The sequence below is a fragment of the Rhinolophus hipposideros genome (assembly GCF_964194185.1).
Source record: "Rhinolophus hipposideros genome assembly, chromosome: 10".
Lineage (NCBI taxonomy): Eukaryota > Metazoa > Chordata > Mammalia > Chiroptera > Rhinolophidae > Rhinolophus > Rhinolophus hipposideros.
In genome coordinates, this window is record NC_138056.1 from 6,478,704 (window position 1) to 6,499,589 (window position 20,886).

General features: G+C 53.2%; 2 protein-coding genes across 2 annotated transcripts; one reads left to right on the forward strand and one right to left on the reverse strand.

Moving 5' to 3' along the window:
• Positions 1–7,030: 7,030 nt before the first annotated feature.
• NAALADL1 (N-acetylated alpha-linked acidic dipeptidase like 1) lies at positions 7,031–18,113 on the forward strand (the record flags this gene model as incomplete). The annotated part of the gene is made up of 18 exons (XM_081063001.1): positions 7,031–7,230; positions 7,317–7,489; positions 7,572–7,693; positions 8,087–8,209; positions 10,362–10,645; positions 10,747–10,848; positions 11,621–11,706; positions 11,815–11,934; positions 15,100–15,185; positions 15,270–15,333; positions 15,422–15,489; positions 15,573–15,664; positions 15,747–15,837; positions 16,563–16,644; positions 16,727–16,900; positions 16,976–17,063; positions 17,153–17,245; positions 17,561–18,113. 18 exons carry the CDS (start codon positions 7,031–7,033, stop codon positions 17,745–17,747), a joined length of 2,235 nt encoding a protein of 744 aa, XP_080919127.1. The 3' UTR covers positions 17,748–18,113.
• Positions 18,114–18,218: 105 nt separating this feature from the next.
• On the reverse strand, positions 18,219–20,665 carry SAC3D1 (SAC3 domain containing 1). The gene is made up of 3 exons (XM_081063111.1): positions 20,576–20,665; positions 19,808–20,388; positions 18,219–18,818 (listed from the first exon to the last, which is right to left on the reverse strand). The coding sequence occupies exons 2-3, from the start codon at positions 20,379–20,381 to the stop codon at positions 18,316–18,318; spliced, it is 1,077 nt and encodes a 358-aa protein (XP_080919237.1). The 5' UTR covers positions 20,382–20,388; positions 20,576–20,665; the 3' UTR covers positions 18,219–18,315.
• Between the last annotated feature and the right edge of the window lie 221 nt (positions 20,666–20,886).

Here is a 20,886-nt window from a genome sequence, read left to right on the forward strand (position 1 = left end):
AGGGGCGAGAAGAGCCACTTCTCACCTGGTGACTTGGGCGAGGTCTCCTACCTTTGAAAGTTAAGTCCTGGGGGCATAGTGAGAGCTCCCCAAGGACCCAACACCCTTCAGGCTGGAGATGCATCTGGAATTTGAATTCCCACCCCACCCTCCAGCCTGGGCCCCCTGGGGCCTTCCTTGAGATCTCACTCCCTTCACTAATAAGGCTCAGCCCCTCCCCCACACCACCTGTGGGCCTCAGCGGTCCCCTTACCCTCCTCAGGACTGGCTGCCTGAGCCCCCAGCCATGGTCGCGGTGTCCTGGCCACTGATAGGCCCTTGGGCTTGTCCCCACCAGCTACGCTGCTGAGCTGCTCTCAGCATCTGCCCAGCCCCAGGTGTTCCCTATTCCTAACAAGAGCAGGAGGGAGAGGAATAGAGAATAGGTAGAATACTTAAAGACTTAGAAATAATTCCCCAAAACTAGACAAGGACCATGATTCAGTTATTTGTTTTTAATTTCCTTAGTGAGGGAGACAACAGAGCTACCAAATGACAAAGCTAGTTTAAATGACAATACAAGAAATTGGTATATAGATATAATCAAGGGGAAAAAATGAAGGAATCCTGAAATAAGATTGCTAAATTAGATACAAAATTGGTCAATATCCTATAGGGTCATATTTTTTTCAAAACCCCATAACCCTAAGGGTGACAATTGTTTACTGGGCAGAAATCTTCTAGTATGACATGGAAAGGACTGTGACCATCTTTCTGCCTTATACTCTCTTGGGGAAGGCGGGGGGACACCAACTAAGAGGATGGAAATTCAGGTTTGTGGCCTCACCTCAGACCTGGTCTGACTTATACCAGACTTCATGGGATCAACTGACAGGCTTGATTAGTGAAGGACCGAGCTAAACTGAGCTCTGATTTAGCAGCCAATCTATCCATTTTCCTGAAGGGGATTATGCAATAGTGAGATTGAAGGAGGTCAATGGTTGAATCAATTTAACCATTTCAGGACTTCTAGCAACAAGATAATCATCTACTTGGTCCCATTGGAATCTGCTTCCTCTAAAAGCCTCCAGCATCTGCCTGGGAAAGCAAACTCCTGTGGCTACATCGATAACACTGCTCAGCTGCAGGAAATGGAGTCTGTCACAGAGCAGACCCTCCAGTTGTTTCTAAACTACAGAAATTGCAGACAGATGCCCTAAATAATGCATCCAGACTCGGCCCAGCGGCTCGGGGCCCCACACGCACTGCCCTGAGCTCACTCCTGCCGACACCCCCCCCAACAGTAAGGCAGCCCAGTCAGCAAGGCCCTTTCCAGGGGCGGTCCCCCAGCAAAGCTGCGTGGGCCCCAGGGCATTACCAGCTGTCTTAATTCACACACTGCACTCATGCACTCAGTTCTCTCAGAATGGCTAGTGAAAGCAGGCTAGTACTGTGTCAGTCACAAGCGGGGCCCAGATCTTCCAGCCTCTCTGTCATTGAGACGTTGGGGCTGGGTGGCAAAGCGGCCCCCTGTGTCCCCGTGGGCCCATCTCTCTTAGGAGGTGTGGAGTGGGATGGGATGCCTCTCTCTTGCCTAGTGACCGAGAGGTGGTGTTGCTTCATTGATAAGACTGCAGGAGCTGCAGCCCCACTACCTACATTTGAAATCTCAGCTCCACCACGTCAGCTTGTGTGATGTGACCAAGTAACCGGCATACTTCTTCACCCGTAAAATGGCGTTGATCACAGGCTTTTGGGAGGACTGGTGATTTAGTGCAGGCTTGGAGAGTTGTCAGCATCGAGTGTCGGCGATTATTAGCAGAACCTCTAGTAGACCTACCCATGCCTCTGAGAGGCCCAGTGGAAGCAGGTTGGGGGCCCTGTGCTCCCAGCAGGCTCCCCAGTGCTGCCCAGCCTAAAGGTCCTGCTCATCCTTCCTGAGAGCGTGGTTGACCTGGCAGCGTGGCAGCCTCTCCCTCTGTGCCGTGGCGTCGTCCTCGAGGAACATCCTGCTCCAAAGGTCTGTGAGATCCCACATCCCTGTCTCTTCTCGTGAGGCTCCCACCCACGCTGGCTCAGCAATCCTGTTGGGGCTTATTCAGATGGCGTCTGTTTGTTTCCATGGGGTTCTTTTGTTCCCTGTGGTTGCCTTGGATACTCCTTAAATACCACGCAGCTGGAGCATGAATGAATGCCCGCTGTGCTGGTTCTCATCCATTCCACAGATATTTGTCGAGTGCCTTCTATGTGCCAGGCAGTGTTCTGGGCTCTGAGAGTCAGTGGTGAATAAAACAAAGCTCCCTGTCCCTGTAGAACTTTACATTCTAAAAAGGGAGATAAGAAATAATTGAACGCCAGATGGTGTTAGATGCAATGGAGAAAAATGAAGTGGGAGAAGGAAGGGAAAGCCTGAGGGAAGTGAAGGAATGCAATGTAGGTGGAGTGGCAGAAGTGACATTGGAGCAACGGTATGGAGGACCTGAGGGAGAAGCCCTGAGGATAGCTGGAGGGGACAGCATTCCAGGAAGCCAGAGCAGTGAGCTAGGAGAGGGGGAGGAGAAGAGGTCGGGGGACCTGAGGGGTTCTGTGGCCACTGGAGTGGTTTTGTTACTCCCAGTGAAATGGGAGCTGTGGGGGCTGTGAGCAGAGTCATGACATGGCCTGACTTGTGTTTTACAAGATTGCCTGATTGCTGTGCTGAGCATGGATTAAAGGGGACAAAAATGGAATCAGAGAGACTAGCTCAGAAGCTCTCATCCAAGGGAGAGGTGAGGAGTTTTGAGCCAGGATGGAGTCCAGAGTTCTGAAGGCACCTGATAGACTCAAGGTAGAGTGTGAGAGACAGAGGAGTAACGCGTAACTCTGAGATTTTTGGCCTGAGTGACTAGAAAATGGAGCTGCCATTAATTAAAGTGGAGCCTATGGGAGGAAGAAATTTTAGCTCAGTTTTGGGCATATTCAGTCTGAGCTGACGCTGGGTCACCAAGTGTGGCTGTAAAGTCGGCAGCTAGAAATACAGGACTGGAGTTCAGAGGATAGGTTCCTAGGGGAGCATACGTTTGCGGGTTTTTAATCTGCATTTGGTAATTTGGATCAGTTTCCTATTGCTGTGTAACAAATGACTCCACAGCTTAGCATCTTAAAATCAGAAACATTTATTATCTTACCCAGTTTCTGTGGGTTACGAATTTGAAATGGTTTGGTTGGCTGGTCTGGCTCAGGCTCATGGTCTCTCAAGAGATGTACTCAAGATGTCAGCTGGGGCTGCAACCTGAGGCTGGAGGACCCACTTCCAAGGCGGCTCACTCCCATGGCTGGTGGGAGGCCTCATTTCCTTATCTGTGGCCTGTCCACAGAGGTGCCTGAGTAGCCTCATTGTCGCTTCCCACGCAACATGGGCAGTGAGGATGCAAGAAGGGGCGGTTTGGGTTAAGTTTTTAAGCAAGAAACAGAGACTTAATGCTGTTAAATCTCTCAGAAGGCCAGGGGTCTCTCAGTCTCAGAGGGCTGGAGCCCAGAATAAAGCCGGCTAGAGGCTTTTATTGATATGTATACAAGGGAGTAGCAGTGTTTTTGGCACGGTTTGTGAGACTCACTTATCACGTTATAGAAACATCCCAAGCCAATTATTTTAACCTTCAAACAGCCGAAGTACAAGGTCCCATGATATCTTACCTAAGGTCTGTAACTTCTCAATGTCAAGTCTCTCATATATTAGAGAGAACTGATCTTTGTTCTCCTCATTATTTCTCTAACAAACAGCTGCGAGGGACAAGCCAGAGCCGGCAACAAACTTTCCCAAGCAGGGGGAAGGGGAGGCAAGGCCCCTTCCCATACCTGTCCAAGGCAGCTCATTTGGGGTCCCCACTCGGTTCTGCCTGGCCTAGGTTGTATCTCCCGTGAGATATCTTACCCGTCTTTGGCTGCAAACCATCTTTTGGGGACCAGACAGAGAGACATAAGGTGTAAACACAAGGATGGAACAGAGTCCCAGAGAGGCACAATCTCAGACTCTTCTTTCCCTAAGGAAAGACATGGAGGGACAGTTGGCTAGGCTGTTGTGCGACTACACCTCATGACATGGCTTCCAGCAAGTGACCCAAGGGAGAGCCAGGCAGAAATCTCAATGTCTTTTATGATCTAACTTTGGAAGCCACATTGTGTAATTTCTACGGTACCCTTTTGGGCGATCTTGGAGGCCGGCCACCACAGAATTTAAAGCCATGAGCCTAGGAAATGAGGCGACCCAAGGCCTGAGCTATGGGCCACTCTGACTCTAAGAGGTCAGGACATGAAGAGGACCCAGCAAAGGAGACGGCAAAGGAGCAGCCACAAATGGGGAGGGAAACAGGGCAATATGACAACCTGGAAACAAAGTGACCCAAGTGCTTAAGGAGGATGAAATGATCAGCTGTGACCAAGGCTGCTGCCAGGTCAAGAAGGGGACAGAACTGACCGCTGGATTTGGCAATGAGGAGCTAAGCAGACCTTTTCAGTTTTAGTGGAATGGTGGGTAAAGCCTGAATTGGAGTGGCCTCGAGAATGGAGGAGAGGAATTGAAGACAAACGTGGATGACACTTCAGGAGTTTTATCATAAAAGGGGACAGAAAATTGGGACAGTTACTGGAGGAGCAAGTGGAACTGAGAGATTTTGAAAAGATGGTGTTCACCACCACCAATGGGCGCCAAGGAGATGGGTGTGGGGGGGGGTGGTAAGTAGCTCAAGCTGTGAAGTTCCCTCTGAGTTTCTCAGTGAAATAGGAAGTGCGGTCATTGGCTGAGAGTGAGGGTGGAAGACAGGCTGGGCCGGGCGAGCAGGGCGGTGAGTATGGCGTGGGAGATGAGGGAACACAGAGTCAGCACGATCGCTGGAGTGAAGTGGGGAGACAAAGGGCCGTCAGATGCATTAGCTACCTTAAGTGACTTCCATGAACACCCACAATTCAGGATGTTCAGGGAGGAGCCACGCCACCACCCCAAGATGGGGGAATGAAAATGGAGTTAACATCTGGTGCTGGCAGCAGTGTAGACACCAGCTGGCTCCAACAGCCTGAGCCAGAGTTCTCGGGGGTCACACACACAGATGTTACACTCAGGCAGTCAGATGTCACACACTCTCGTCCTGACAGCCTGTCTGTGACTTCGTAAGTTCAAGGGACTAAATCCTTCCAGGAGGGGGAGGGGCAGGACCATAAAGCTGGTGCTTCGTGGTGTCCTCACCATGTTTCTTCTTTAGTTTATCAGATGACCTTGGCGCCCCACGGCCTGCTCGGTGGTGCCTGTCCTCCTGGGTCCTCATAAAGAACACGTGTGCTCCCCACACTGACGGGCGTCTGATAAGATCCAAGGTCATATCCTGGTTGTTGATAATCACCTGGCCGAGGACAGTGGTTTCCTGGTGCAAGTCCTGATGTCACTGATCACACTACCCCTCCACACACACTTGCACCCATCCCTAGTCCACCCATGCTAACATGCTAACCCTCCTGACCAGCAGCACAAGAGAAGGGTGGGGGAGGGGACAGGTGGGCTGGCAGCAGGAAAGGGGCTGCTCTGAGATGGGGCTGTGAAATTTCTCTCTCCTCTCTCTCTCTCTCTCTCTCTCTCTCTCTCTCTCTCTCTCTCTCTCTCTCTCTCTCTCTCTCTCTCTCTCACCATGGCCCAGCTCCCTCAGCGATTCAGGCATTTCTGGACCAATCAGTGGGCTGCAGCCTGGCTGGGTACCAAGGCAGGATAGACATGGGGGTGGGAGGAGTCAGAGCTTGAGCCCCAGGGACATTCCCAGCTCTACCTGGCTCTCTGTGAGGGCTGGAAGAGGCTCAGTACTTGTGCTGAGAACTCAGTGTCTCCTTCTCCCTCTCCCTCCCTTCCCTCCCAGTATTTGCACAGACAGCCCATCCCTTGCCTTCTCTGCATGCTGAATGCCTTCTCCTCCTTGGAAGACCCCCTCCAATGTTCCCTCCTAGACAGAATTCCTCATGCTCCCCACTGGGAACACAGTGGTCCTCCCTCTGTAGGGGCACTTACCACATGGTTGAGTCCAAAGCCTGTCTGTCTCTCCTGCTGGACTTGACTTCCTGCACACCTTTGCTTCCCCAGGGCTGGGCCTGGATGTAGCATGGTGCTGAATGAATGAATGATGCTTGCAGGTATTACGTGACAGGATGGATGGATGGATGGAGAGGTGGATGGGAGGACAGGTGAATATGAGGGTGGATGGATGGATGAACAGTTGAATGGATTCCAGATAGGGTCAAGGGATGGAAGAGGAAGTCACCTTGCCAAGAAGTATGGGTTTCCCCTCTGTCTTCTAGAACAGCCTTCCTGTCTGAGTTCTACTTCCTCCCATAAGCTGGCACCCCTGCAGGATAAATACAGAGAAATCTTCTGGGTCCCCCTCTTCCTTTAGCTCTAGACTTCACATTTTAGGGAGTCAGATGAAGGAGGAACGGCTGAAATGTACTGAGCTCCCACTATGTGCCAGACACTGGGCTAGATATTTCTTGAGATGTGGTCTTGTGTAATGAAAACAGCACCACAGTTTTGTGAAATAGGTTATATTATTCCCATTTTACAGCTAAGAAAACAGGCTCAGAGAATCTAAGTGAATTTTACCCAAGCTTATGTCTAGGGAGGATGGCATCTGAACTCAAAACCTGCTCAAGCAGCCAGTGCTGGGTGTGCCGGCATCAAATGACACCAAGGAAACAGCAGGGGTGGTGGGCAGTCGGTACAGCCCTGCTCCGGACACAGGGGCTCTGAGTTCCAGTCCTGGCTTGGCCTCTGTTTTGCTGGGACACCCTGGATGGGACCTGTCCCTTTCTGGACCTCAGTGTGCCTGTATGGATTTGATGCCCCTGGAGGTCTCTTCCAGATGAATGATACAGAAATTGAGGTGAAGAGAACTGCTCCTGGCCCTCCCGGCATGATGCTCCCTCAATCTTCCTGACAACTGGGGGCCAAAGGGCAGGGCCACGCATGGGGTAATGGTTAACTATACCTGCCACCTCGTGTATAAGGAGCCATCCCAGCTGGCCAAGACTCCACAGGATGCAGTGGGTGAAGTTGCTTGGAGGGTTAGTGGGGGCCGCTGCCCTCTTGGGGCTGGGAATCATCCTGGGCCACTTTGCCATCCCCAAAGGGGCTGACCCATCAGCCCCTAGTGTCTCAGTCTCCCAGGACCTGGACCTGGAGCTCCTTGAGACCGTTATGGGACAGCTAGAGGCCAGCAGGATCCGGGAGAATCTACGGTGAGAGGCCCGTCTGCCTGCCCCTGCTGTTTGCCAGAGGCCCCTCGCTGAACCTGGGCCTGCCCCTCCTTCTGCCCACCCTTCAGAGAACTCTCCAGGGAGCCGCACCTGGCCTCCAGCCCTCGGGATGAGGCGCTGGTGCAGCTGCTGCTGCAGCGCTGGAGGGACCCACAGTCAGGGCTCGACTCAGCTGAGGCCTCTGCGTACGAAGTGCTGCTGTCCTTCCCCAGCCGAGAGCAGCCCAATCGCGTGGCCATTGGTGAGGTCCTGCTCCAGCTTGGGGGTGCCTGTGGGGTGGGGGAGCTGTGGGACCCAGCTCTGACACTGCCCCCCCTCCACAGTGGGCCCCACTGGGGACATCCTCTTCTCCTGTCGCCAGAGTGAAGAGAACCTGACTGGGGAGCAGGGAGGACCTGATGTGGTTCCGCCCTATGCTGCCTACGCTCCCTCTGGAACCCCACAGGTGGGCCTTGAACACCCCATCTGCACTGCTCCCCTGGGCTCCCTCTCCAGCTTCTCCCAACCTGACTCAGGGGAGGTTGAGGAAAAGTGCCTCACTTGCGGCTGAGCCCCCACACCAGGAATTCACTCACCTCCACATCCCATTGGTACTCCTTTCATCCATCACTTAGTCACTCAACAAATCCTAAAGGCGTCTGCTCAAGGCCAGGCCTGACACAAGGTACCTGGACACAGAGGAAACCAGGTGTGACTCTGTCCTTGGGAGCTTACAAGCGGCCGCTGAGGTGGGGAAACAGAATCTAAACCCTTTATCCTGCCATCCGGCCTTCCCTCTCCTGTCCTCATTCTGTCTTTCCTGGGCTTGGCTGTAAGGATCACCTCCTCTTGGGACTAGGGCCTCCTTGTCTATGCCAACCGGGGCACGGAAGAAGACTTTAAGGAACTACAGACTCAAGGCATTGATCTCAATAACACCATCGCCCTGACCCGCTACGGAGGTGTAGGACGTGGGGCCAAGGTGAGCAGCAGCCCCCCAACACAGGGGCCCAGGTGGGGAGAGGGGCTGGGCAGTGGACAGGAGGAAGTGAGGGGCAGGAGCAGTGTTGAGTGGTGGGCCGAGCTGTGTTTGTGCTGTACCACTGATGTGCTGTGTGACCTTGGGTGCCTCCCCTAACCTCTCTGAGCCTTAGGAAATAAAGGGATTGGGCAAATTTTTCAGCTTTGATATTCTGGGAGTCTAAGTCCTCCTGTGGAGTAGTTCTTCTGAATATTCAACTTAAGTGCCTCCTTTTGCCCTCCCTCCCCCAACCTGCTTCTTTTCAATTAAAAATTCTGACTAAGTATTACATGTCTGGTTTTTAAATTTTTTTTTTAATATAAAGAGATAGAGATTTAGTGTTTGTGGGGACAGAGTGTCAGATTTGCAAGATGAAAAAAGGTTTGGTAGGGGGCCGGCCCGGTGGCTCAGGTGGTTAGAGATCCGTGCTCCTAACTCCAAGGGCTGCCGATTGGATTCCCACATGGGCCAGTGGGCTCTCAACCACAAGGTTGCCGGTTCAACTCCTTGAGTCCCGCAAAGGCACCCTCCAAAGTTAAGATTGAAAGGACAACAACTTGACTTGGAAAAAAGGCCTGGAAGTACACACTGTTCCCCAATAAAGTCCTGTTCCCCTTCCCCAATAAAATCTTTAAAAAAAAAAAAAAGGTTTGGTAATGATGGTTGACAATAATGTGAATGTATTTAATGCCATTGAAATATACACTTTAAAATAGTTAAGATAGTGAATTTTATGTTGTGTATTTTATCATAGTTTTTAAAGAAGTGTCCATGATTAGAGCTGGGAACAAGAAAGAAAAAGAAAAGGAAAGAGAAAAGAACGGAGGGAAAAAAAGAGAGAAAGAAAGGATGACAGGAATGGTGGAATTATACAGATTGTAGAATTTCCAGTTTAAAAAAAGAAAAAGCTGTATAAAGTGAAAAAGTTCTCCCACAATGCCATCTTCCCAAGAGGTCACTACTCTTATTCAATTTATGGGTTATCTATCCAGAGCTTCTTTTGGAAGAAGCACATATGAACATATATTCTTATTTCCCTCTCTTTTTACATGGAAATAGCATACTAGGCCCACTGTTCTAAGATGTGCTGTATTCACCTTTCTACATGCTGGGGAGCGTCCTCAACTGGCACACAAAATCTGTCCTTGTTCTGCTTTTTTTCTTTTTTCTTTTTTAAGTACTGTTTTGTTTTTATTGTGGAAAATATATGTAACAAAATTTACCATTTTAATCATCTTTAAGTGGCATTAAGAACAGTCACAAAAATTGGGTAACTATCACCACCACCCATTTCCAGGACTCTTTCATCATTCCAGAGGAAACTGTCCCCATTAAACATGAATTCCTCTTTCCCCCTCTCCAGCCCCTGGTAACTTTTATTCGACTTTCTGTCTCTATGCATTTGCCTATTCTAGGGACCTCATATAAGAGGAATCATATATTTGTCCTTTTGTATCTGCCTTATTTCACTTAGCATAATGTTTTCAAGGTTCATCAATGTTGTATCAGAATTTCCTTCCTTTGTAAGGCTAAGTCCCTTGTGTGTTATACTCCACATTTTGCTTATCCATCCATCCGTCGATGGACACTTGGGTTGTTTCTATCTTTTGGCTATTGTGAACAGTGCTACTATGAACATGGATGAATAAGCACACCCTTGTTCTTTTTAAAATTTATTTTAAGTGTTTTTCCAGGACCCATCAGCTCTAAGTCAAGTAGTTGCTTTTCAATCGAGTTGTGGAGGGCGCAGCTCACAGTGGCCCATGCGGGGATCGAACCGGCAACCCTGGTGTTACAAGCATCGTGCTCTCACCAACTGAGCTAACCGGCCACCCCACATCCTTGTCCTTTTATATAGCTGCATAGTATTCCCTTGTAGGATGCATCAGTTTATTCGACCAGTCCCCACTGATTAGAGGCACTGGCTTGCCTATGCCAACAGCATTTTGCGATTTCAAGCAGCACTGCAATAAACGACTTGTGCCAGCATCATCCTGCCCGTGGGAGCATAGATCTGTATTGGCTTCCACAGCGAGGGAGCGAGCAAGCAAACTAGGGCATGCCCCCTCCTCACCCCTTCCTTAAAAATAGCCTCTTCCTCCCCTTCTTGCAGGCTGTGAACGCGGCCAAGTTCAAGGTGGCTGGGGTACTGGTGTACACAGACCCTGCAGACATCAACGATGGGCGGAGCTTGCCCAATGAGACCTTCCCGCACTCCTGGCACCTGCCTCCCTCGGGGGTGGAGAGAGGCTCCTACTATGAGTATTTTGGGGACCCCCTGACCCCATACCTTCCAGCCAATCCTTCCTCCTTTCGTCTGGATCCTGACACTGTCTCCGGATTTCCCCCAATTCCCATTCAGCCCATTGGCTTCCAGGACGCAAAAGTCCTTCTCTGGTGAGCTTGTATCCTGGGGTCACCTGCCCATCCTCCAATGGCCTCCGGACTTCAACCCCCACTCCCATACTTGCTCTGAAGGGTCTCCCCCTCCTCCCCAGTAACCTTCAAGGAAAATCAGCCCCGGATGCCTGGCAAGGAGCACTGGGCTGTGATTACAAGTTGGGGCCCGGCTTCCACCCTGATAGTGTCTTCACAGGCAGGTGAGATGGGGCCCCCACTTCTCCTAGCTCTCCTTTCCTCTTATTATGTTTCCCTGACCCTGGGTTTCCCCACTGCCCAATTCAAGGCCTGCTAGCCTTTCCCTTTCTTCTCTCTCCCAACCCCTCCCCTGACTCCAAAATATCTGTCTTGTCCTGGGGAAACCAGTGAAACAGCTGCGTGGTCCAGAAGTTCCTGCAGGGTTACACACACACACACACACACACACACACACACACACACACACTTATCTCAGACCTCTACTCTCCAGTCGCCCTCTCTCTTGAACACACCAAGCTCATTCCCAAATCAGGGTTTCTGCACTTGCTGTTCCCTCTGCCCGGAACACCCTTCCCTATGCTCCCTGGTCTGTACTAACCTCCCTACCTGCCACCAGGTATCCTCTCCCACATCATCTTGTTAGTGTCTTCCCAGGCCCCTCCACCTCTTGCCTTGCTCACTTCCTTGTGGTCTGTTTCACTCAGGAGAGGGAGGCCCCAGGGGGCCTGGGTCCTTGTCTGCCGTTGCCCAGAGCCTCATGTAGTGTCAGCATATACTAAATATCTGATAAGTACTTACTGAGTGAGTGAATGAATGAAAGGAGCACTGGAATCAGAAGAGCTGGGCTCTAGTCTTGCCTCTCCTGGTACTTCTGGGCAAGTGATCTTGCCATGTCCCATTCGGCTCTGGGCCTGTTTCTTCTGCCCTGGGATGGAGGTGAGGGGGTGGTGAGTGGGAGGGCCAATACTCTTGTCGGCCCATTTCCTTCCCCAGCCAGGTGAACGTGAGTGTCTACAATCGCCTGGAACTGCGGAACTCCTTCAACGTCCTGGGGTTCATCCGCGGGGCTGTGGAGCCTGGTGAGCGCCCCCTCCCTGCTCCCTGCGCCCCAGGAGCCGCTGTGCTCTGGCTGCTCTGCCAGGCCTGGTTGACCCCGCCCTCTTCTCTGGTTTTCTGACTCCCGCCAGACCGCTATGTGCTGTATGGAAACCACCGGGACAGCTGGGTACACGGGGCAGTGGACCCCAGCAGTGGCACGGCTGTCCTTCTGGAGCTCTCCCGCGTCCTGGGGACCCTGCTGAAGAAGGGTGAGGCCACCTCCCTCCCGTGGTCCAGGGACTCTCCCCCCTGGCGTTCACCTCCACTCCCACTCCTTCCTTGGTCTGGGGGTGCTGTCCCACCGCCTCCCATTCTCCAGTGCTCACATGTGCCAAGCCTGAGGGCCCTGGGGGCAGACACGCATGGACACCAGCTCTGGCCTCAAGAGCCCAGTGGTACAGGGACCGGACCATTGATGAATTCATCCAATAGCTTCCCAGAGCCCAGAAGCCGCTGTAAGCAAAGCGGTGCCCAAGCTCTGCCCTCCAGGAGCTTCAGCCCTGTTGAGGCAGGGATGAGAGACAATGATTCACTCCACAAATATGTCTCGGTGCCCACTATGTGCCAGGCCATTTCTAAGCATGGGAGATCCCACAGTGAACACCCCAGAGTTCCTGCCTATGGGGACAACTGAGACCCATACTATAAAGAAAGGAATCTAAGAGGTTTCCCAGGTGTAAGTTAGAGAGCTGTTGGGGACAGTGGGGTGGGATCCAGGCGGAGGGCACAGCATGTGGCAAGGAGGGGCTGGACCAGGTGGCAGATTCCGCAGGGACAGGTTGATGTTCTATCCAAGGGCAGCAGGAAGCTGGTGAGGGATTTCCATCCAGAGAGTGCAGTGATGAAGACCAAATCTTAAACAGCTTCCTTTGCTACAGCTGGGAAGGGCATGGGGGGCAGGCGTTCTGGGGAGGGACCAATCAGAGGCCAATCATCCTCAGGGCCAGGAGAGATGGGGGCTTGGACAGGGGCAGGGGCAGTGGAAGGAAACAGTGTGAAGACTTGGGGTCTGTTGGTGACAGAGGGGAGGGAGAAGACCAGTGGGGAGTTCCCAGATTTCTGATTTCTGCTCCAAGCAGCCCAGTGTATGGCTGTGACAATTATGAAAAACAAAACTGGGTCAGAGGGCAGATCCAGGGGGGAAGAACGGGAATTTGGTTCCTCACTTCATGGTTTTGTTTTTAGCTTTTATTGTGGTAAAATATACATACCATAAAATTTGCCCTTCTAATCATTTCCCCCCAATAACTTACTTATTAAATTTAAGCACTTATGACCATACTTGGATGTAAGTAACTACCTCCCAAACACAGGTAGGCTGGGAAACCCTTGATTCTCGATGTTGGAGGGATATATATACATATACATATACATATACATATACATACACATACACATTTACATTTACATATACATTTATATATACATATACATTTACATATACACATACACATACACTTACACATACACATACACATACATATACATATACAGATACATATACATATACGTGTGTGTGTGTATACACACGTAAGTTTCAGGTATACAACATTATAATTTGACATCTTGTATACACTACTTGTATACAAAGTGATTCCCACCAAAAGTCCAGTTACTATCCATCACCATGCAATTGACCCCCTTCACCCTTCTTGCCCAGCCCCAGCCCCCTCCTCTGTGGTAACCACTGATCTGTTTTTTGTATCTATGAGTTTGTTTTTGTGTTATTTCGCTCATTTCCTTCTAGCCAATTTGAAGTGTACAGTTTAGTGGCATTAAGTGCCCTCACACTGTTGTGCCACCATCACCACCATCCATCTCCAGAATGTTTTCATCTTCCATTACATATGGCATCCTAAAGTTATGACTATCTCATCTGAATTGATTCCAACTTAACTTCAATCTCATACAAAAAGTCTACTCCTATAAAGCTGTCCTTCCCCTTTATACTATCGATGTTACTAATTACATCTTTATACATTGCGTGTCTTTTCATGTACTGATTTTGAGATGCCCAGGGGAGAGGCAAGCAGGCAGTTAAAGGTGCTGATCTCCAGGTCAGAAAAGATAAACTGGGGAGTTGGTGTCGTAAATGGTATATGAAACCACAGGTGTGGTTGCGATGAACTGATACGGGCGGATGTGGGGAGAGGAATCTTGGGGAGAGAGGCTGGGCCTTTGACTTGACCCACTTTGGTAGTGCAGGAACGTCTCTCTTTGTTATTGGTGTTTTATTTTGAAATAATTTCAGACCTACAAAACAATTGCAAAAATAGTACAAAGAAGCGTCATATACTCTTCATCCAGATACTCCTAATATTAATGTGTTGCCACGTTTGCTCTGTTTATATTTTTTTCTGAAATGTTTGAAAGTTGCAGAAATGCCACACCTTCATCCATAAACACGTCACTGTATATCTCCTAAAACCAAGCATATTTTCTTTCATAGCCACAGTACCTTATCAGAATCAGGAAGTTAACAATTTTGCCAGTTGTTCCTGTAATGACCTTCAGAGCAGAGGAATTTTCTGGTCAAAGAGCCAGTCCATGATCATACCTCGTATGTGCAGTAGTGGCATGTGTACTCTGTAATAGTTCCGTAGGCGTTCTTCACGATCTTGATATTGTTGTGGCGGGTGAGGGGGAATCTGGAGGAGGCAGACAAGCGAGGACCACCAAGGCTTCTGGGAGGTGCCTGGGGGCCATGGCAAGAGCAATGTGGGCATAGAGACTGGTGATGGAAGCCAGGCTGCAGGAGGTTGTAGGAGGCAATGTGGGGCATTGGTTAAGCCCCTGGACTCTGCAGCCAGACCCCGGATTTGAGCCCCAGCTCTGCTGCCTACCAACTGTGTCATCCTGGGCAAATCATTTTACCTTCACTGTGGCTCAGTTTTCTCAACTGTGAAATGGAGACTGTAGTAGTCTCTCCCTGAAGGCGTCGTTGTGAGGACTGGCTCAATATGGATAAAGTGTTTAAGGAGAACATTAATTAATGTATGGTCACAAGTGAAGAAGGGCCAGTTTTGCATAGGCTGCATGGAGGAGACTGTTGGGGGTGGAGGGTCAGGTCTTCTCAAAGCAAACCTATAGAGAAGAGGGAAGCAGGGCATCTGGCCAACGGGCCACCTGACCCTGAGAGGTTGGTGTTGGGGGCAATGTTGGGATGGGGGTGGGGTGTCACAGCAGAAGAGGCGGGAGGCTGGGAAAAGGAGCCTCCAGAAAGGCTTGGCTGGAGAGGTGCCTGGACCTACTTCATGTCATGGGCTGCCGCGCCTCTTTCAGCCCTTCCCTCCTCTCCATGTTCCCAACCTTTCCCCTAAATCACCCCAGGATCCGGGGTTCCCTACCCTCCAGTCCTTTCTCCCTCTCCCCAGGCACCTGGCGCCCCCGAAGATCGGTCGTGTTTGCGAGCTGGGGGGCAGAGGAGTTTGGGCTCATTGGCTCCACAGAATTCACGGAGGTGAGTGAGCCCCGCAGGGTAGACGCTTGGGGGAATCCCTGGGGCGGGGCAGTGCGGGGCTGAAGTCGCCCCTCCCACCCACAGGAGTTCTTCAGCAAGCTGCAGGAGCGCACAGTGGCCTACATCAACGTGGACATATCTGTGTTTGGTATGGGGGGCGGGGTGAGTGGGCGGAGTGGGGAGGAGGGAAACGAAGGGGCTGCGGCCCAAATACTCTTTCTCTGATCCTCCCACAGCCAACGCCACCCTGAGGGCGCAGGGGACGCCCCCGGTGCAGAGCGTGGTCTTCTCCGCAGCCAAGAAGGTGGAAAGGGGCGGGGCGGTGGGCCCGCTTGTTGTTGGGTCTGAGGAGGGGCCAGCCCTGAGACTAGATTCCTCTTGCATCAGATCCCCTCGCCTGGCCCCGGCGGCCTCAGCGTCTACGACAACTGGATCCGGTATTTCAACCGTAGCAGCCCAGTGTACGGCCTGGTACCCAGGTAAGGCCGGGCCGCACGGGGCCTCGGGTGGGCGGGCTGGTTGGCCCAGCAGCCGCCAGCCCGACCATCTTCCTTCCCGCAGCTTGGGCTCTCTGGGTGCAGGCAGTGACTATGCACCCTTCATTCACTTCCTGGGCATCTCCTCCATGGACATCGCCTACACCTACGACAGGGTGAGAGCACCCCTCGTCGGGGCCCCCAGCTCGGTACCTTGCTTCACCAGCCAGCCCTCTCCTCTCCTTCAGGCTGCTCTAGCGCAGACTGAATCAGGAGCTGAGCTACCTTGGCCAAATTTCTTAACCTCTCTGAGAATGTTTATGCTCATCTACGGTATTTTATCAAATTTAAGATACTACTGATTGTAAAACACACCATTATGATGTGCACTACTCAGGCGGGAATAAAAAACACTGTCAGTTAGTTGTAGGATAATCATTGACTTTAGGAAAGCATCCTGATTCCAGAGATCTTAAAATGTGAAGAAAAAAGTTGATCTTGGAATAGATGAAATAACAGAATCAAACAGGTGATTCAGAGCATTGGTGTGACAGTGAAATAAAGGATGCAGGGTCCAGCCTGTATCTCTGATGCTCTGGGGGATGGCGCTGGGATTTACAGCTTCTTGTCTGATTCCAAAGCCACAGGCTCTTCATTGTCATATAAACTAGAAAAGTGGCACCTGACCCAACTCTGTCACTTATTGGCTTTGTGATGTCAGCCAGGTTGCTTAGCTCTCTGAGCCTCAGTTTCCTCCTCTGTAAAGTGGGAATTTTAGAACTTATCTCATGGATATAGCAATGATTTAACTGAGATAACGTCGCTACATTGTAGCTCACTGTAGGTACACCTCCTTCCACTTCCCATCCCAAGCCTGTCACCTCTGGGCTTTTCCCCCCAGAGCAAGACCTCAGCCCGGATCTACCCCACCTACCACACAGCCTTCGACACCTTTGGTTACGTGGACAAGTTCGTGGACCCTGGTGAGGAGGGAGCAAGGGGCATCCTGAGGCTGGAGGAGGATGGGCTGAAGACTGAACCCCGGTCTTGTCACCCTCCCTGCAGGCTTCCGCAGCCACCAGGCCGTGGCCCAGATGGCGGGGAGCGTGCTTCTCCGGCTCAGTGATAGCCTCTTCCTGCCTCTCAATGTCAGTGACTACACTGAGACCCTGCAAAGCTTCCTGCAGGCCGCCCAGCAGTACCTCGGGGCCCTGTTGGAGCAGCACGGCATCAGCCTGGGTACGGAGCCCTCCTGACAGTGAAGCATGGGGAGCTCTGTACCCACAGGGCTAAGATGCTGGCTGTCCCCTCCAGGGCCTCTGGTGACTGCAGTGGAGAAGTTCGAAGAGGCGGCCGCGGCCTTGGGCCAGCAGATATCAGTGCTGCAGAAGGGCACCCCCGAGTGAGCAAGGGCAGCAAGCAGGTGTCTGGGAGGGTGGCATCTGGGCTGCTGCCTCCAGAGTGACCAGCAGGTCCTGCCACCTCCTGTAGCCCCCTGCAGGTCCGGATGCTCAACGACCAACTGATGCTCTTGGAACGGACCTTCCTGAACCCTCGAGCCTTCCCAGAGGAACGCCACTACAGGTGAGCCTGTCCCGGAGCTCGTGGGAGGTGAGGCGGGGGAATGGGCGCCTGCCTGAGGGAGGACAATGTCGGCATTTCACGGGCCTCGCGGGGAATCAGGCTCAAAGGAGGGGAGGCAAACTGGTCAAGGTCAGCCTGGGACTAGAGCCTACATCTCCCCCTACCCCCACTGCTGTCAGGCCCCGGCTTTCTGAGGCAGTGGGGTGGTGCTTCTGTGTCTAGCTGTATAGACAGGAGTTGAGCCCGTTCCAGGCTGCAGCTCCCCCTGTTCCTGGCCCCCAAATGACCCTGATCCTCCCCTATTTCTCCTGTTAGCCATGTGCTCTGGGCACCCCGCACCGGCTCTGTAGCCACATTCCCAGGCCTGGCCAATGCCTACCACAGCGCCATGAAGGCAGGCGCTGGATCTGCAGCCTGGGCTGAGGTCCACAGGCAGCTCAGCATTGTGGTGGCAGCCCTGGAGGGTGCGGCTGCCACCCTGAGGCCTGTGCTTGACCTCTGATCGCAGTCCCCCAGCCTCAGCTCTCCAGCACCACCGTTTATCCTAACCCTCCCCCACTCGTTTTGTTTGAGCGTACCCCAGTCTTCCCTGATGCCAGGCACAAACACAGGACCCTCTCAAGATTCTGAGGCAACAGCTCGGGGTCCCACCAGATGTGGACACCTGAGGGGAGTGGCAACCCCTGGATGAAAATCTCCCTCATCCTGGCTCTTGGTTGGCAGAACAGGAGGTGGGGATGGTAGAAATGGCAAAACCACCAACTGCTCTTGGTGGTGAGCAGGTGGGAATAGGATGCGTAATGCCAACCTTAGATGCCAACTGAGACCACCAGAGCCACCCTTTGGGCATTGGTGGGGAAACTGAGGCCCGGGAAGGATAGGGCCTTGCATACTCTGGGTTCCTCTCCTCCCATACCGCTAGCGTATTTCAACTCCTCCCTGCCCTCCCCCAAATAAACCAAGCCTAGCAATTGTCCCTACAAGTTCCTTTTATTGTGTGGGAATCACGAAAAAAAGAACCTGAGTGCTCAGATCCAGTCCTGGGCTCTGGGATACTGCACAGGCCCCCCTCAAGCCCGGGATTTGGATCTGTCCCCACCCTCCTCCTCCTCCTCTGCCATGACCACGTCCTCCAGGGTGCGCCCTCCTAGTTTGCTCCCTACCAACACTTCGCAGGTCCCGGCAGGTGGTCGCCCCTTCTCCGTGTAGCAGCCCCTCAGGAACACAACTCTCTCCTGTCCATCCAAGGGCAGTCCATGGGCTTGGCACAGGTCCCGTGCCTCCTCCGGCCCATCCAGGGCCAATAAGTGGACCATGAAGCCCAGGGGTAGGGTCTGGCCCTTGGGGGTGCTTAGGGCACGAGCGAGGCGCGCCAGGGCTCTGCGGCGGGCATGGCCCACGTGGCATTGCACAGCACAGCTCTGCAGGAAGGGCAGGGTCCGCAGCAGGCGGAACAGGCGGGCAGTATTGCCTTCGCGGAAGGCGGCGTCCACAGACAGGGCGGTGCGCAGGGCTGGGCAGGAACGCAGGGCAGCGGGCAGCTGCAGAACCTCATGAAGGGCCTCCACCGAGCCTGTGAGGGTGGGAAGCCGGGATGAAAACGGGATGAATCCTTCCAGGATCAGGTCCACCTTCCATCCCTCCCGCTTAAGGCCTCCCGGTACCCATCTCCCCTCCCACTCACTCCGGCCCTCCTCCCAGCCCACGCCTACCTCCCCGCTCTGGCCACGCCCCTCCACGAAGCCCAGCCCACCTTCTCTCCCCTGTCCCCATCAGCCTTTTCCTAAGCCTTATCTGAATTAGTTGCCAGAGGGTTCTGGAGCCCTTGCAAACAACTTGGATCCTCAGAATAAAGTGAGGCAGTGTTTACGGATGAGGGAAACAGGCCCAGATAATTTAACGACTTGCTAGAGACTGTCCTACAATTCACATGTAATAGGTCCGGAGCCAACCATTCTGACTTGGAACCCAGCCCTTTCGCCACTGCCCTAGCTGCCCCACAGATTAGGATTCTTTCCGGTCCGCCTGGTAAGGCCATACATAGTTTCTTCGAAGAGGTTCTGCCGCTGCTTCCTTCCCAGAAGAACCACCGACCTTTGTGATTGTTTGGCCACTTTTGTGAACCTTTGGCCACTTTTGTAAACTGAGGCTTCTGACCCATTGGTGGGTTGTGAAGTCAACAGCATTTTATTACATTTAAGTAGAATAGAACTTATTAGAATGCACCAGCCACCCATAGAAAAGATCTAGTCTTGAAACTTCTGTTTCATGTATTCGTGGGCATACGTGTTCTTGGATGCTCTGCAACACTGAAGTGGAGGTTTTAAAAAGGTCAACATCACTATCTAGGTCAAACCCAGACATGGGAAAGGACAGGCCAGAAGGCCCACGTCGGGGTTCGGTGGACTTTGTGCATTGACTGGATACACCTTTAGGAGGCAGGGACAGGGAGAGAACTAAAGGTGACATTTTCAAGTTTCCCTTTACTTCCTCGCCCTGCACTGTTCACTTGCAGGGGCCCCCGCCCCCGCGTTCTGCCCCTCCGCCAGGACTCCGGCTCACCCAGGTTATAGAGCAGAAAGAGGCCCTGGAAGGCGGGCTGGCGGGGGTGGGGCCCGGTGCCCTGCGCGTAGCAGCGCCGCAGCGAACCGAAGCCCTCCTGCACCTGGGCCTGCAACAGCACCGGGTCCGCTGGCCCGCGAGCTGCATCGGGCCCGAGCCGCGCCACCACGGCCAGCAGTACAGCCAGCGCCGCCTCCAGCACCACCGCCGCCTCGGAGTCACCCGCGCGCTGCAGGGCTAGGTCCAGCCGCACGGCGCGCAACCGGTCAGCCACGAAAGCGGCCACCTCGGTGCGGGATGCGTCGGCGCGCTCGGCCACCTCGCTGGCCAGGTAGCGCACAGTGGCCAGCAGTACGGACGGCGGACGCAGCTGGCTCGCTAAGGGCCGGGCCTTGCCGGCGGCCGGCCGGCTGTACTCCTTCACGGCGCGTTGCGGGTCCGCGCGAGGCCGGTCCCCGCGGAGCCCCGGCGCCACCTCGAAGCGGTGCAGGCGGCACTCCTTTTCGCGCCGGACGCGCTCGGCGGCCGGGCACATCTCCCGGCACGTGCCCACGGGAAGCTCGTAGTCGGGCATGGGTGGGCTGGGGGAAGAGGACGGGCGCTCAGCATTCCGGGGACTGCGGCGGCCACTCGCCCCATTCTGCCGCAGAGCACGACCAGGCCGGCGGAGGCTCGGAAAAGACGAGGCGGGCCGACCTCAGCTAGGTCCGCATCCCCGCGGGGGTCTAAGCGTCCCCGCCTCCCGGCCGGCCACCGCCGTCCTCTCACCGAGTCCCGTTCACTCCCACAAAGCCTCAAGCTGTTCAGCGCCGCTCCCTGTTCCGCGCGTTCAGGAGCGGTTAATATCCCCCACAATGCGCCGCGCACACTCTAGGCTACTCCCATGATGCACCGGTTTGTAGTCCTTTCCGCAACTGAACGCTTCGCAGAGGGCGGGGCAGGAGCGGAGCCACGCCTCCCAGGATCTAGCCCAAAGAAGAGTCACTGTTCGGCTTTGAGCATCCACCCCTCCAAAAATAGGTACCCGCGCCTTGGGTTCCTCTCCATCATCCCTTTCAACCAATAAACTGGTTCAATCA